At 36.9% G+C, this 15,122-nt stretch overlaps 1 protein-coding gene across 4 annotated transcripts in view; it reads right to left on the bottom strand.

Moving 5' to 3' along the window:
* Positions 1-15,122, bottom strand: part of LOC101155372 (neurobeachin) — a 215,693-nt gene that overhangs the window by 157,414 nt on the left and 43,157 nt on the right. For all 4 annotated transcript variants that reach the window (XM_023961238.1, XM_023961236.1, XM_023961240.1 and 1 more), the window contains exons 2-8: positions 13,896-14,127; positions 13,357-13,457; positions 13,094-13,189; positions 11,605-11,726; positions 9,832-9,958; positions 7,809-7,928; positions 7,386-7,532 (exon numbers count right to left, since the gene is read on the bottom strand). In XM_023961238.1, the coding sequence (XP_023817006.1) occupies positions 7,386-7,532; positions 7,809-7,928; positions 9,832-9,958; positions 11,605-11,726; positions 13,094-13,189; positions 13,357-13,457; positions 13,896-14,127 (945 nt within the window). The remainder of the gene's footprint in view (positions 1-7,385; positions 7,533-7,808; positions 7,929-9,831; positions 9,959-11,604; positions 11,727-13,093; positions 13,190-13,356; positions 13,458-13,895; positions 14,128-15,122) is intronic.

Genomic DNA, 15,122 nt, shown 5'->3' on the forward strand with positions numbered 1-15,122 from the left:
TTCTTCTGCAGAGCTCAGTGATTAAAAGGAACAGAGGCTGATAAGAAGGATCAAAGTTGCTTTGATACTACGAGGGATTGTTTACCTGCTTTAATTTAACCATGATTTATATGCAAGATTCATGTGGAGCTATATAAAATCAGGCACAGCTGAATTCTTATGAAGACTTGTAATGAAAAACATTTGAGAGCTATAATTACCACAAAGTGGAAATGTAATGGCTTATTGACTTTTTTCCCTCAAAGATTTTGTTTTTGAAAAAAAAGTCACACTTGAGCAAAAGTACAAAATTAAGGGTTATGAACATAGCTGCAAAATTATAGCCGACTGAGCTATTAGGCTTTGAATGGGCGGTGATTTTATTGGGAAAAAAGCTGTAAGTCAACAAGAAAGGATGGTCAAATATTGAGTCTTACATCATATTTAACACCAATTAGTTGTTATTGAAAAAATACATACAATTTTGTTCGATAACAGCATTCAACTTTCCTGAGAACACTTTTTGTTTCATGTTTGCCAAGAGAATTTATTACACCTTTGGCACCATGTCTCAAGACATTATAATGTTTGCAGTCTGTCGATAGACCAACTGCACATTCATTATGGCTAAAATAACAAATTGCTTATCAATACCTGACTAATCCTAATTCACTCAATCAATTACTGGCTGACAGATGAGTTGAATTAATCTGTCAAAGCGGAGTGAAAAAAAACATGTTTAATACTGAAATCGATTCCTCTAATCAGCAGCACTGAATTATTAATGAAAGTGAGGAAATGTTTTTCCTTTCCTCTCGGAAGCAAGCGTGTGGTGATGAGAGGCTCAGAGAGCCCAAGTTACAGTGAAGAAACAGTAAGTCGGTCCTGGAGAGACAGCAGGAAAGTTATGCGATGCAAACAAGCCGTGTTCAAGCACCTGCTTACATGTTTTAAAACCTGGTGGGCTTATCCTTGAAGGAGAGTAAATGCGTTTTTTCAACAACTGGAGCCAACTCAAGCTGTCGGTGTACAGCAGTGCTTCTCAAATAGTGGGGTGCCACCCCGATGCGATACCAAGGGGGGGCGCGCAGTACTGGCGGCTTTAGGCGCAGGTAATATGGGCAATGGCCGGGGGGGGGGGTTGTGACAGCGACTCAGTGCTTGGAAAAAATCTGCGCCACTATTGATTTACTATTTATTTATTTTATTTATTTATATAGCGCTTTTCATGCTACATAGCATTGCAAAGTGAAAGAATGAAAAAATAAGATAAAAAAATTTAATTGTTAAAATGATAAACATAGTAAAAATAATAAAAATAAAAATAAATGCAAATAATAATAAAATAAATGAATTAATAAAAACACACAAAAACCCAACACATACACATCCCTCCATTAAAATCAAAACAAATAAAATTAGCTGTTAAAATTTTATAAAAACAAATAAAAAAACATCTGGACAAGTAAAAACTATGTAAAAGCCTGACTAAAAAGATGTGTCTAAAGTTTTTTCTTAAAAACCTCCACAGTGGCTGAAGCCCTCACATCCTCAGGCAGGCTGTTCCACAGGCGAGGCCCACAGTGATGAAAGGAGGCCTCGCCTCTGATATATCACAGAGTTTTGAACAGCCTGAAACCTGTGAACTGTCTGAAGAGCGTCTCTCTTGTATTGCATTGTATTGCATGGGGAGACTGCCTCACAACCATCAGTTAGTTTAGATTGTCACCGTTGCGTTCCGGTCCGCCCCCCTCCCACTGGCTTCCATAGACGTGGTTTATCCTGTCACACTCTTGTTGAGTAGTCCATCCAAAATCAATCAGGCCCTTTCTAAAATGCATGTTTTGTGTCCGAAATGACATTATATTTTTGTACTTCCGAAATTAAAAGTTTGTCATCCACGACGAACATGGATTATAATGTCATCTGTGGTGTTAATGTGTGTTATCGCATGGGAACATCACATTACTTATAAAAACAAGTTTTACACATTTTTATTTTGAAAGTACAGTGGATGTTTTTATTTTGAAACCCTGACCTGTTTCCCTGTTTCCCCCAGCTTTGCATTTGACGCGTCAACGGACTGGAAATAGAACTGCTGTGTAAAGCTTGCATAGCTGGGGGACGGACGTCAGATAAAGACATGATAGAGGCGATGTAAATATTCAGACCGATTAGGGAACATTCTATTTTTTGTGTCAACGCAGCACAAGGTAGACGCACCGCAGACGGAGCAGCATCAGCCTTAATCAGCCTTTAATGGTCCAAAAATAGTCCAAATACTGGAACAACCCCCAACATGCTGCATGTTGGATTCCGTGCTATAATGGAGTCCACACATGCAGTGGATGTGCTGATTTAATGGACTTTGATGACTGCCTAGCCACTTAGCAACCAGCTAAGCAGCTAAGGTTTGGGTTGAGATAATTGTTTTACCTCCTCCCCTCCTGCTGTGAGGGAGTGGTGAAGGCAGGCATGCTAAACAAGCCAATTCAGTAGGGGAGAGCTTAAGTCTGTTTCAGACTCCTCTTACCAGAAATGTCGGTTTTCTTTTTCCCCAACACGCTTGTATATGGACTGCATCTACCCTTAACTTTTTTTTTCTTCCATTAACTTTTCTTAGTGCCTTAGTCACATGCACCTGTATGATGGGTGGACCTGTGCCGCAGCTTTTTGGGTTATCCTGGCCAGTGGAGGAACGTCCTGAAAATGGAACTTATCATTGTTGTGCGTGTGGCAAGTATATCATTAAGTATTCATAAGGATAATCCCAAGTTACTCACACTTATGATGTACAGGTGGAAGAAGGTTGTAGAAAGCCCTTAAGCCACACTCTAAGCATTAATAAGTTGGCCCTTACTGACCGCGCTCAAACGCACGTGATAGGGAAGGGATGACCATGGGATGCCAACACATACTACACACTGATTGTCTAATTTCTTCATTTCTAATAGCCAGCGTGCAGTTATCATTTTAACAGCAGACTTCGAAGGGTTCAAAATTTGACAAATCCGAACAAAGTGCCTGTGTCTCACCTACTTTATCCGTACTTATCCTTATGTGTTGTTAAAGCGTTTACTAAGTCGCCGGCAGCATCCCTGTAGAAAAACACGCATGCACATTTTTGCTACACGCTCACTAAGCAGTCTACGATTTAAAAATTTTGTGCAGGCCATCTATGCCCCCTGTACAGGTTTGCCCATTTTTTGCCCGCAGACAGCCCCTATCCACCCGTAAGAGCAGTTGTGACTACATTTCCCCTTTCTCTATTCTTCTGTGTGACTGTTAGGGTTTGAATTAGAAGTTGTAATATTTAGCATCTTAAAAAGTATGACACATAGTATGACTTAGTTAGTGGTAGCTGTTTAGAATTTTCTTGTTAAAAAGTAGGATGAATTTTAACAGAACAGGAACAATGAATCAATGGTATTGCGTTTCCCCAAGCCTTTCACTTTTTTAATTGCATAGGCTGATGTCTGAGTTTCACTGATGGGACAGACTTCACAAGGCTGATGTGATCATCATCCGTATTACTGTCTGTGAAGACTCATGGCCATCTGAGCCTCGTTATCACAGGATTCTGTTCTTTAGGACAACTTCTAGATCCGCATTTAGAGGCCAGTAGCTCTAAGGAGCAGAATTCTGTAATCCTTGTTCAGCATTTGGCACATCCATTTGAGTTTTTCTTGTATAGAAACTACTATCAATAATGCAATCTTTAACTTCTGTAAATATATTTCTTGGTAAAGGCTCAGTATTTAAATCTGCATTCCTTTTAAAACCCAAAAAAAGCATTAAAAATGTTTAAAGCTTTTACAGCTAAGGATCTTCCAAGAAAGTTTCTGTGGTATTTCAAGCAACAAACTAAACCAGATTTAAAAATTGACTTTGAGTCATTTCATTTTCTACAATTGATTCTAAGTAAGTAAGACTATTTTTTGGTGTTTCTAGAAGTTCACATACTCTTGGCTCGTTCTGTATGTTGTCCTGCACAGCAATGGGGGGGGGTGGGGGGAGAGTAAAAATAGGCTACGGACCTCCCCAAGTCCTCTCCCTTGCACTCTGCAGTGCTGACTGCAGAGCAAGGTTGGCACAGTTTCAATAGGCTAATCTGCCACATGTAGCACACATATGGCACTGGTGATGGAAGGCATAGACAGAAATAACTATGAGCATCATATGAAAAGACATAAAGCCATTTCTTAATTGCTTTCACTAGCCAAATAAATGACTAATACATTATGTGCAGTTAATCTGTCAGTGGATGCTGCTTTGATGGACAGCAGAGCTGGCAAGAAATGGGTAATTATAAAGAACAACCATGTAAATAATGTATTTTTAAAGCTTCTATTAATTATAGCTTTCAACCACGTACATCTTTTGAAATTTTATTGCCATTCTAGGTTTGATTTTTTTTTAGTTTAGCATGTTTTCCTTTCATCCAAAGATTTCTGATAAACCAGTGGTGTCGTTTTGTAAAACGGCAGTGATAAATGACATGAAATGTTAGAAAACTATGCTTCCTTCCCTAATTTGTTTAGTCTTTCTACCATCCGTTAAAACAATTTCTGAATAGCTCCAAATGTTTCATATCAGTCATAATACTGGGAATATAAAGCAAAAATTGTGAGTCGAGGCTTTAAATGAAATAACCAGAAGTTCATTTAAAATCAGTGCACATTCCCAATCCTGCCTTTTGGAAAAGAGCCTGGGGGATAAGATTCTGCTAATAGATCCGTCAGATACAGAACCATACATCACAACGAGCAGAAAAAATGGCCAGACTTGGCAGCAATAATCTCTGCATTTAAACTAACTGCTTAGGTAAGAGTTTCAATTTAAAAAGACAGTGTGAGCATAGCTGCACATGTTAAATATGGAACATGGACAACCACTCCTAAATTAACATAAACTATAAGTCACTGCATAGCTTTAAATGAGTTGTAAACATGGAGTAACGTGTGTAACTGTTGCCTGCTCTTAAACACAACCTGGCAGTCCTACATTAAAAAGACCAATCATGGACTGGAAGGCTTCCTCATTTCTGTAACTGTGCTGGCTATTTGATCAAATTTACCATAGTTTAAAGAATAAAAAAACAGTAGGGAGTTAGCAAATCTGGAGTGGTTTTTGTGCGATTATTCCAAGTGCAGCAATTAATGTTTAGAGCGAAAACTTTAACATTTTTGTATGCTCAAAATTTTTTTGTTTGCACTTGAAACAGAAACAATGCACTAGAAACTCAAATATATGGGCAAACAGAACAATTGTATTCTTGAAACTTAAAAATATGCACAATCAAAACAAGTTTCACTCGAAAGAAATTCTCTCTTGTCCACTCAAAACAGAGCAGGGCACCAAGATAAAAATGTGCCACAAAAAGCCAGCCAATCACAGACATGACATGAAGGTTGATGCTGATTGATCAGAAAGTCTTCCAATCAGCTCGTAGATTGGATCAGGTTTGTACATGGTTCGTCCGCGGTGCCCTGCTCTGCTTAAAGCACAGAGAATAAGAGAAAGAACTTGATTTGATTGTGCGTATTAAGTTTCAAGTGCAAAATAATGTGAGCACACAAAATGTTTAAGGTTTTAAGCTCAAAACAGTGAATGTTGCATCATGGCACCAAAACCACTCCATAAGCGTAGCCAAGATTTTAGATCTTTTTTATGTGTTTATTTCAGTTCAGTTTTATTTATATAGCCCAATATTACAATTGTTGCCTCAAAGGCTCAATACCTGAATACGCAAACGTAGCTAAAGCTTCCGATGAGCTAACGTGTAGAGTTTTCCGAACAAGTTTAAAGCCATGTCAGAATTCCCTCCCTACTGCTTAACTGCTAAAAAAAACAATATAGTGTGGGACTATTTAGTGCCAAGTAGGCCTGCACAATATACCGCAAATTTATCGTTATCGCAATATCCAGCTCTGCAATATGCATATCGCAAAAGACGGCGAATATCGCAATAAATCGCAAACCCAAAATGTGTTAAAACAATCTTCTAGCAGCTTGGAGCATTTAACGAATCAAATAAATCCCTTTATGCTTTGACCAATCAGATGGACGCCTTCCCATTGTTGACCAGTCAGATGGAGGCCTATTATGTTAACCCTGGTCCTGAAGAGCCTCAACCCTGCCTGTTTTCCAGCTCTCCTTAACCAGCTTGCTGTTGATTGGCTGACTCAAGTGATTTCACATCCTGATTGACTGAACACACCTGATTTTGGTTATCATTATCGAGCAGTCTAGGGAGAATTGGAAAACAGACAGGGTTGAGGCTCTTGAGGACCAGGGCTAGCCACCCTGACGTTTGTCCCCCATGTCGATGAGGGTCATTTGGAGTATAATTTTTAAACTGTTGCAATGAAATGGGAATGATGTTTTTGTTTATTTTTCTATTTGTTTATTTACCGTAAATTTATCGTTATCGCAATATTGATCACTAATATCGCATATCGCAAGTTTTCCTCATATCGTGCAGCCCTAGTGCCAAGCAATTCGGACACCATGTTCACTACTTTTTTTAAAAAGTAACTAAAATGACATTATTGATTTTCTGTAAAAACCTGATAAATATTAACATTTTATGATGGCTACTATGAATCCACTGTGTTCTGATGATGAAAATTTGGAAAGTTTATAAAGGATAAATGAAAATATTTTTTTCACATGAAAAAATGTTCTAAAACCATAAATTGTGGTCTATACTTGCCAATCTATAGTGTGCAATAATGCACACTGATTTTTCACTTCTCACTTCCTTTCAAAATTTTAGGCAGTTCGATTTTTGAATTGTAGACTTGGACAGCTTTACAAAATGGCGAATGCACCATTTAAAGCAAAATGTAGTGAAGGAATTCAAACACGACTTACTGTGAAAGCAGTTAAAGTCTGACTGACTAGCACTTATCTTTGACTCTTTTGTTTCACTTAATGCACCTTATAGTTCATTGTGACTTATGTATGGCATAAGTTCGAAATGATACCAAACATTAACAGTACTCCTTATATTAAAAAAAAAAAAAACAACTTAAAAAAATGTTTTTTATTTAAAAAGTCTATACTTTCAAATCCTTTTCAAGGTAGTAATTATAGTTTTCAGATCTGCATTCATGATCTGGTATGTTTTGGATGGAAGCTTGAGAATCCTGCACCTGCTGCCGCTGATATAGGTTGCCCAGGGACTTTATCTCCTCAGTCTTCCAGCTACATTCTTCTGTGTACTATTCCATTATTCACAGAGAGCTGGTAATTTACGAGGCCATTTTTCTGAGAGGAAAACCAGGACAAAGACACCAGGCTGAGGAACTACAGCAGAGGAGCGCTGCTCATTGATTTCACAGATGAATAGGCGATGCAGACTGCTTACACGTAATCTAATTTAGTCACCCTCGAGTACAAACCTTATAGCTTGGTCCGAGCTGATGAATTGCAAATATCTGTGCAGGATTGAGGGCTTCGCTGAACACGTAGACTGCTCCTAACTGCCCACAGAAAACTCTGTTAGCATCCGCCGTCTCCGAAGACCCAAGGAAGCACTTATCATAACTCTGCAGAAAGGGCACAGAGACACATTTTGGGTCTTCAGCACTTGAGAAAAAAAATTATTCTTAGGCAATTGACAAAAAAAGAAAACATTTTTCTCTGCGATATATTTTTTTAATATATTTTGGAGAAAAGTCATACAGCATATTTGCTCAAAGTCCCTAATACTTCCCTAATACTCAGGTGAAATCTGTTTGAAACATTAATATTTTTACAATAGTAAACGCTTTTTTAAGCATTGAATTTATTCTTATCCAAGTCAGTAAGGGAGGGGTACTTACATCATTTGTGTTAACATGCCATGCCATGTCTCCGTAAGAAACCAGCTGTCCGTTTACATAGCATCTGATTTCACTGTTTCTCCAGCGGCTGTAGATGTGAACGATGCTGATCATGTACCACTGAGGGCAAAAAGGGAGTTAAACTCAAAGGTCTGGCTTGTGAGTAGCCTAATAATTGTGTCGCTTATTTCATAACAAAAGTACAGAGAAGCCCAGTGCACATAACATCTGAAAACTAACCCATCCCAGCCCGTTATTGCCTTTAATTAATTAATCCTTTATAGATATTTCAAAGCACTGAGGATCAGAACCCATTTTATGTATATTAGCACACAGTGACTAACAACTACATTTTAAACTAGTAAAAAGTGACACACAGAAATTAATCGTTAATTACAAGAAGATAAATGAGACCTGAATGGTGTCAGATGTAGTGCATATTATCTAAATTGCATTTAAAAAAAGACAATGTTAATAATGTTAATAATATTCATAATACTATTAGTTGCTATGAAAAATGTAAAGAAAATATATTGTTCATTATAATAACATAACATTCCATAAGATTTGTATGGAGTAAATTTTGTGCCATTATTCCAACAACATTCACTGTTTTGAGTATAAAACTTTAAAAATGGTAAGTGTATTTTTCAGTTTTAAGTGCAAAGTAATTTTTTGAGCACACAATTGCTATTAAGTTTTACACTCGAAGCATTGAGTGATTGCTTGGAATAACGGCACAATAGTGGCACAATAACCACTCCATAGAATTAGAAAAGTAAATGTTTTTTTTTGTTTTTGAGAAAGAGAAAAACTACTTTTAAACTTATTTGTTTAGGTGAGGCCACACAGTGAACTCACAAATGAAGCGAGCCTTCTGTGGGTTGATGCTGCAAAAACGACCAAAAACGTCTAAATTGAAATCAATAAAACTCAAAAACAAAGAAGAATAAATGTAGAAAAACTATGAGTAATAGAATTGGATTGATTTGGAAAAAGTGAAGCTGAAAGTGGATTGAAATCAATCTTTGAGTCTGTCTGGTGGCTTGCTTCATCCGCTTAAGCAGAGGAAACTTCACAGCAAGACACTTGCACAAATCAATCCTTTTGTTTCAAAAGTTAACACTCTTTTTAATCAAATCCACATTTGAAATCAAGATTAAATAAATATAATATTCTGTTTTTGTTTTCATTTACGTGGATTGTTTAGTTATAACATCACCCGTTTGCTGTGTGACATGACTTTAAGTGGCCCAGACATTTAAAGTCCTCAAGGGAACAATTAGCATTTCTGAGCAGAAAACATTTTTATTTTCAAATCAATTATAAGCATAGTTTTTATACTTTTTTTGCATATTTTTTCTATATTGCCCTACTGAATAATAGAATTTTCTGAGATATGTGACCAAGTACTGAAGCTGAATGAATAAATGAAGGAATAAAGGGTTAAATAAATTAAGGATTTTGACTATGTGACTAAATATTATATTTTTAATCCGATAATTATTTTCTATGCAGCATAATTACAACTGTCAACAGAAAAAGGTACAAGAAGACTTGCAAATTTGAAAGAGTCTTAACTTGTCTGGGGGTAATTTAGAAACAAGCTTATCTACAGATGTCTGAATTCACAGCAAATGAAAAAGTTAATTTAGTGCACTTTATCTTTAAAGCACTTCTACAAGATAACACTTGCACCGTGGCTTCTTCAGTGAGACAAACAAATGTTCTACGGTGTTGTGTGAAGCCTGTAATTGTTTGACATATGCTTTGAGTTAGCTCCTTTACTTGGCAGCACAAAGCTAAGTTCAGCTTAATTTTCTCATATACATTTACACCTGCAAAACTACTTACAGGTTTAAATACGTCAGGTGAATTGTATGGAGGCAAATTAAATGTGCCAAATGGTACCAGAAAAAGCAGGTAGCCGGAGATGGCTGTTACTCTTTGATTAAAAATATGTCAATCATGGGTACACTCAGTCGGACAGTGGAGATGAAGTTAGACCAAAAGACATTCTTACCTTCCTGGGCTGAAAGTCATATTTCACACAGTGCTGGAAACCTTTTCCTTTAGACTTCAGTGATGTCACAATCAAACAGTTCCCAACAAAATGTGCAGAGTAGCCAATGCCCTTACTGGTACGAAAGCTGTAAACATGTGTAGAAGGGCAAAACATGCTCTGATTCTCAACAGAGTACCTTCAGACCAAGCAGAAGTGATAATGTCATGGACCACAACATATTTCAAGATGTACTTCTTGTTCTTCTTTCTCTGGAGCAAAAAAAAAAAAAAAATGTAAAGTCCCAATCCGATCATCCTTTGATTTACCTTAAAAGCGTTCAAAGTGTTGTCGTATTTATGATTACCGGTATGCCATTTTAGCCAAAATCGAAAAACCGTTGTCATTTTACAGCATTAGTTCATTAGCCCCCACTTCCCATCACCCATATGTTCAATTGCTCTCCTGCTAGCTTACAGCCCCTCACACATCAAATCTAACATAATCAGTGCAACAAAAATAGCTCAGTGGCTCAGTTCAGTGCAAAGTATTGTTTGTGCTACTCTGCCTTCCTTACTGTTATACTTGGACCTGATCTTCTGTCTTCTGACCCTGTTTCTGATTCTGTTTGCCCGCAGCCTGCCCAGACTCGCCTGGATTCTGACTACCTTGTCTCTCCTCAGATGATCTCCTGCCTGTTATTGACCCCTGCCTGCCTGACCCTGATTTAGCTTTGTGAACTGAGCTAATAAACCTGCCACATTTGGATCCAGCCGTCTGCCTGTTCTTTTGACAAGAATGCAGCAGAGCAGGAAGCTTGATTGTAGCTTTTACTTCATAGCAAGTGAAGTAAAAGCTTCATAGCAAGTTTTTTTTCAACCTTAATTTTTTTAATATATGTCCATCATGAGGAAAATGGCTTCAGAACATATTAAAAACACACGGTTCATCTGAGAGCATCTTTAAATGATGAAATATGGTTCGAGATGTCAATACTTGTTTACAAATTGGTGTTAACTTTCGTGAACTAAGCAGAAGAAAATAAAAAATAAAAAGTAAAACCATTTCATTACAGCAGCTGGATCCAGTGATGAAAGCCAGCAGGCTACAAGAGCTATTTAGATAATGAATCCCACCTTTTCACAAGCTCCAAAATTCCAATGATCAATTTTTTAAATCTATTTTCACAGCTTCATTATATTTTGCATTGTATTCCGTAATTTACTCCAAAATCTCCATATTGAAAAAGCAGCAGCTAGGCATCACTGCACTTTTATGCTATTAATTTTTATTATTTTTTTTGGCAATAATTACCCACAAGCTACTACAGGAACTGGTATGTGAGCCTTTTGTAGTACCATTTCAAATCTAAATTAACACCACCATAGTGTCTCCTACTGCAGCAATCAGTGTTCCCGCCGCTTTAATTCATGCCTCCGTGACTTTTAATCTCCGTAATCTCACCTAATTCCCACTCTCTGCATTATAACTCATGATCATTGTCTGGAAAATTCAAGGCCTTTTACAGCCCATTTTTCATAAAAATGTTACCAGCGTGTGAATAATAGCATCGCTAAGACTAGTTTAACCTTGAAAAACAAGTAACAACCATAATCTCTTTATGAGAAAATCATTGCAAAACAGAGTGTTTCTAACAGCAGGTTGCCGCTATTGCCAGTCAAGTTCTTCTAACACCTCTAGTGCACTGCAGGAATGACTTTTTTTATTATTTATGTGACTAAAAGTTTAAAAGGTTTTGTGAATTGTAGGAAAAGTTTGTCTGTGTAGACTTACCAGTACAGATATGGCTTGTCTTTGTCAACATGGATATTATTCAGTGGATCCATTCTGAACCAGGTGTTAAATGTAAACCCATTCTGATAAGGCCACTTTGCAATAGGAGGTAAAGCAATGGCCTAAAACAACAACAAACAAAACACTTATGAATTACTGCTAAAAAAGCAAATGAAATGTTATCAAGAGATTAGAAGCCCTATTTAATTTTGGCATGAAAAAAAAAAAAAAAAATATATATATATATATATATATATATATAAAAATGGTACTTTGGTTTTTGTTCTAAAGTTTGTCTGAAGAAGGGGTGACCCAATAGAAGCCTTGAGGCCTGTTTTTCTGCTTGTATTAGAGAAATCTGTGTTACTGCTAAATACCTAAACCGTGTGTTTTCCACCAATGAGAAGCTGCAATGTTAGTGGAAAAAAGCAGGAAAGGATTGGATCTGGGCACCCCGGCTGCCAAAGAACCATTATCGATATTAACTGTCGTACTTAATACCTCATAAGTAAATGACAGACATTATTTATATTTCAAAGACATATCTACTGAACATGTTAAAATAGATGTGAAATGCTGGAAAAAAATGAACATAAAAACATTTTCTATAAGCATTTTTATGCAAGTAGAAATATCGGAATAGATCCTCCCCCTGGACACATTTCGACTTTTGACTGCATTATTGTACAGTAGTTATATAACTTTATTTTAAATAAAATTGTGCTTAAGTTGTTGCACCATAAAGAACAGTTAAGAGAGTAAACTGGCATAAAAAGGTAAAGATCATAGAAATGACTAATCGCATGATGAAAGCCTGTACCAAAACCCCCAATATTCAGTGAAACTTTTGTTCAGTTTTATCGTTTATTTGCAGTAAACTGTGTATTTTATTAATTTTTGAATAGACTGAGTTCTTTATAGCTTTAAAAATGCAAAATTTACTTAAAACTTACATGAAAAAGTCAGAAAACTTAATTGAAGTTGTCATATATATGTACATTTTTGCCAGTGTCCAAGGGGCTAATTTAGAGCTACATAAAAATAACAGCATTTTCATACATGCTTTTACAGAGTTTTGGATAATTAGCACCAAGTAAATGTAATGCAAATCAAATTTGAGAACTCAAAATACATAGTGAAAAATTTTAAAAGAATTACACATATTAGCTATGGCACTGGTGAAGTTACAATTTTATAAATAAAGATGAAATTTTTTTTGAAAAAAATATTATTATTTAACTGCTGTTTCTATTGTATTTACACTACAAAAGTATTTAAAGCATGTGGATTTAGGGAGCGCATCAGAATTAAACTGCATCCTCTAATGTTTAAAATATTTGTTACAGAAAAAAAAATACATAGGTGTGTCTCAAAAATTACATGATGTAGTGATTAAGTTTTAAAATGAATCCATTATGTTGATTGCTGGGCTAACATTAAAATTAAAGCAACAAGACTCCAGCTTGTTGATCGAGTTGGAATGACTTACGGCTGCACTGCGACCGGGAAAGTTGAAGAAGGTGTCTGGACCATGTCTCTGGGGCATTTGATTCAACACGGACAGCATTTTAACAGCATGCCTGGGCTGCACAGATGGAAACGATCGAAAATCATGAATAGAAATCAAAGTACCACATTTCTGCTTTGAAAATCAACATTAGTTACAATTTGCATTCATTTATCTGCGTTCTTATTATTAAAATAATGTAACAGTGATGGGAAAGACAGTGACACATCTCAACTTTAACTTACCCAGAAGCCTCCCTCTCCTCGCAGCATGCTGAAGAGCAATTTTAATTCTTTGACTGTGATGCTGTAGCTGGCCAGCACACCTAACATTTCCACCAGCAAGTCTATAGGAGAGCAAAACACACATCTGTGTACATGTACACACAAAAGCAAGGAGAAAGCAGCGGGAGCAGGCAATGTTAAGCATTAGCTGCATTTCACAGATATTCTAACTCATCCATACTGCAAATCCTCAGGAGAATTACTATAAGTGCTCATTAACTGATAAATACATTCAGTTAAAGTCACAGTTCACTGCCTGTAAACCTGCAGGTCTTGATTGTAACCAATATAAAACTATTTAGCTGCAATTACATGGATGGCATAGTAATAAGATTAATACAATACAGATATCACTGAGGCAAACTGTTTTATTTTAAATTAAAGCAACACTGCAGCATAAAAGTAGACATTTTCATTCCTTTGCATCCTTAAATGATGAAGAATGTAAAAGAACACAATCAGTGGGAAAATATACAATAAGAAGCCACTCGTCATCATACCTGCAATCATGTCTTCCACTGAATTCATTTTGAGCAGCACCTGTTTGATAAGACCCACTTCTGTGCTTGTTTGCAGGTTTCGAACACTTTTTCGAAGCATGGCGATGAACATACTCCAGATTTCCGCCTGGCAGTTGACGTTGCAGTACTGCAACAGCTCCGTCATGCAGCTGATGCTATCCGCATCCTGGATGATGAAGTTTGTCTCCAGATCAAACTCGCCACCCACCAACTTAAAAAAAAAAGTGGGGTAGACAAACAGAACAACAAAAAATTGTGCATGTCAGCCAATGATTATTGTGAGTTTACCATTGTAGGCTACCAATAGATGAAGGCAACATTATATACACAGACACGCCATTTTTGTGCAGAAAGGAAACCAATGGGATTTAAATACAGACGTTACAGTTCACTTCAGTGGGTAAAGAACAATGTCTTTTAGACCCAAGATAAATGTTCTGGGGTTTTTTGTGCAAGACATGAATGTAGCAATTCCTGACAGTAAAGTCATCTAGTATTTGATGAAACAGAGGGATATTGAGTCGTACAGCTTCTCTGCTCCGTTTGAATCATAAATAATAACCACTTTTAAGAAAGCTGAAAACAAGGATCAATATTGCAGTTATTCAAGGCCAAAAAGCATGAAATTACCTCTCTAAAGAAGTGCTAGGTGTCTATGGAGCATACTCACAACAACTTGCTGGTGGGCATCAAAGCAAGAAGGGAAGAAATGGGTCTAAATCCCCACTGCACATTACTTTGACTGGCAGGTAATGGGAAGGAAAAAGAAAAGCAGAATAGACAGGACTCCACTAAAGGAGAGGTGGGGATGGGGGGGGGGGGTTCGAATGAAATCAACGTATCTTTCAACCACATCACCAGAGCTTGATGGTGGTGCAATGTATGTGCAACAAAATATGACAGTATCCCAAATAGTATGTTGATGAGTTCAATTCAAACATCTTATCATCCTAGTGCCATGAGTGGTGTGACAGAAGGGTGTGAAAACAGGTTCTTAAGTCTTCAGTATTTTGGGGGAAAAAAATGATAATATGTTCCTCTTGTCCCTTGATGTAAAAAAAAATGGCAATAGTAGAAAACTCAGTAAAAAGATGATAATTAGTTGTTAAATTAACAACACTACAGCATATTTGCCAGACAGAAGACTGAGATCCGGGGGGCAGCTTGTTTAAAAAAAAAAGTATATGTTGGTGGAGAAATAGGACA

The sequence above is a fragment of the Oryzias latipes genome, chromosome 13 (genome assembly GCF_002234675.1).
Source record: "Oryzias latipes chromosome 13, ASM223467v1".
In the NCBI taxonomy this organism is placed as follows: Eukaryota; Metazoa; Chordata; class Actinopteri; order Beloniformes; family Adrianichthyidae; genus Oryzias; species Oryzias latipes.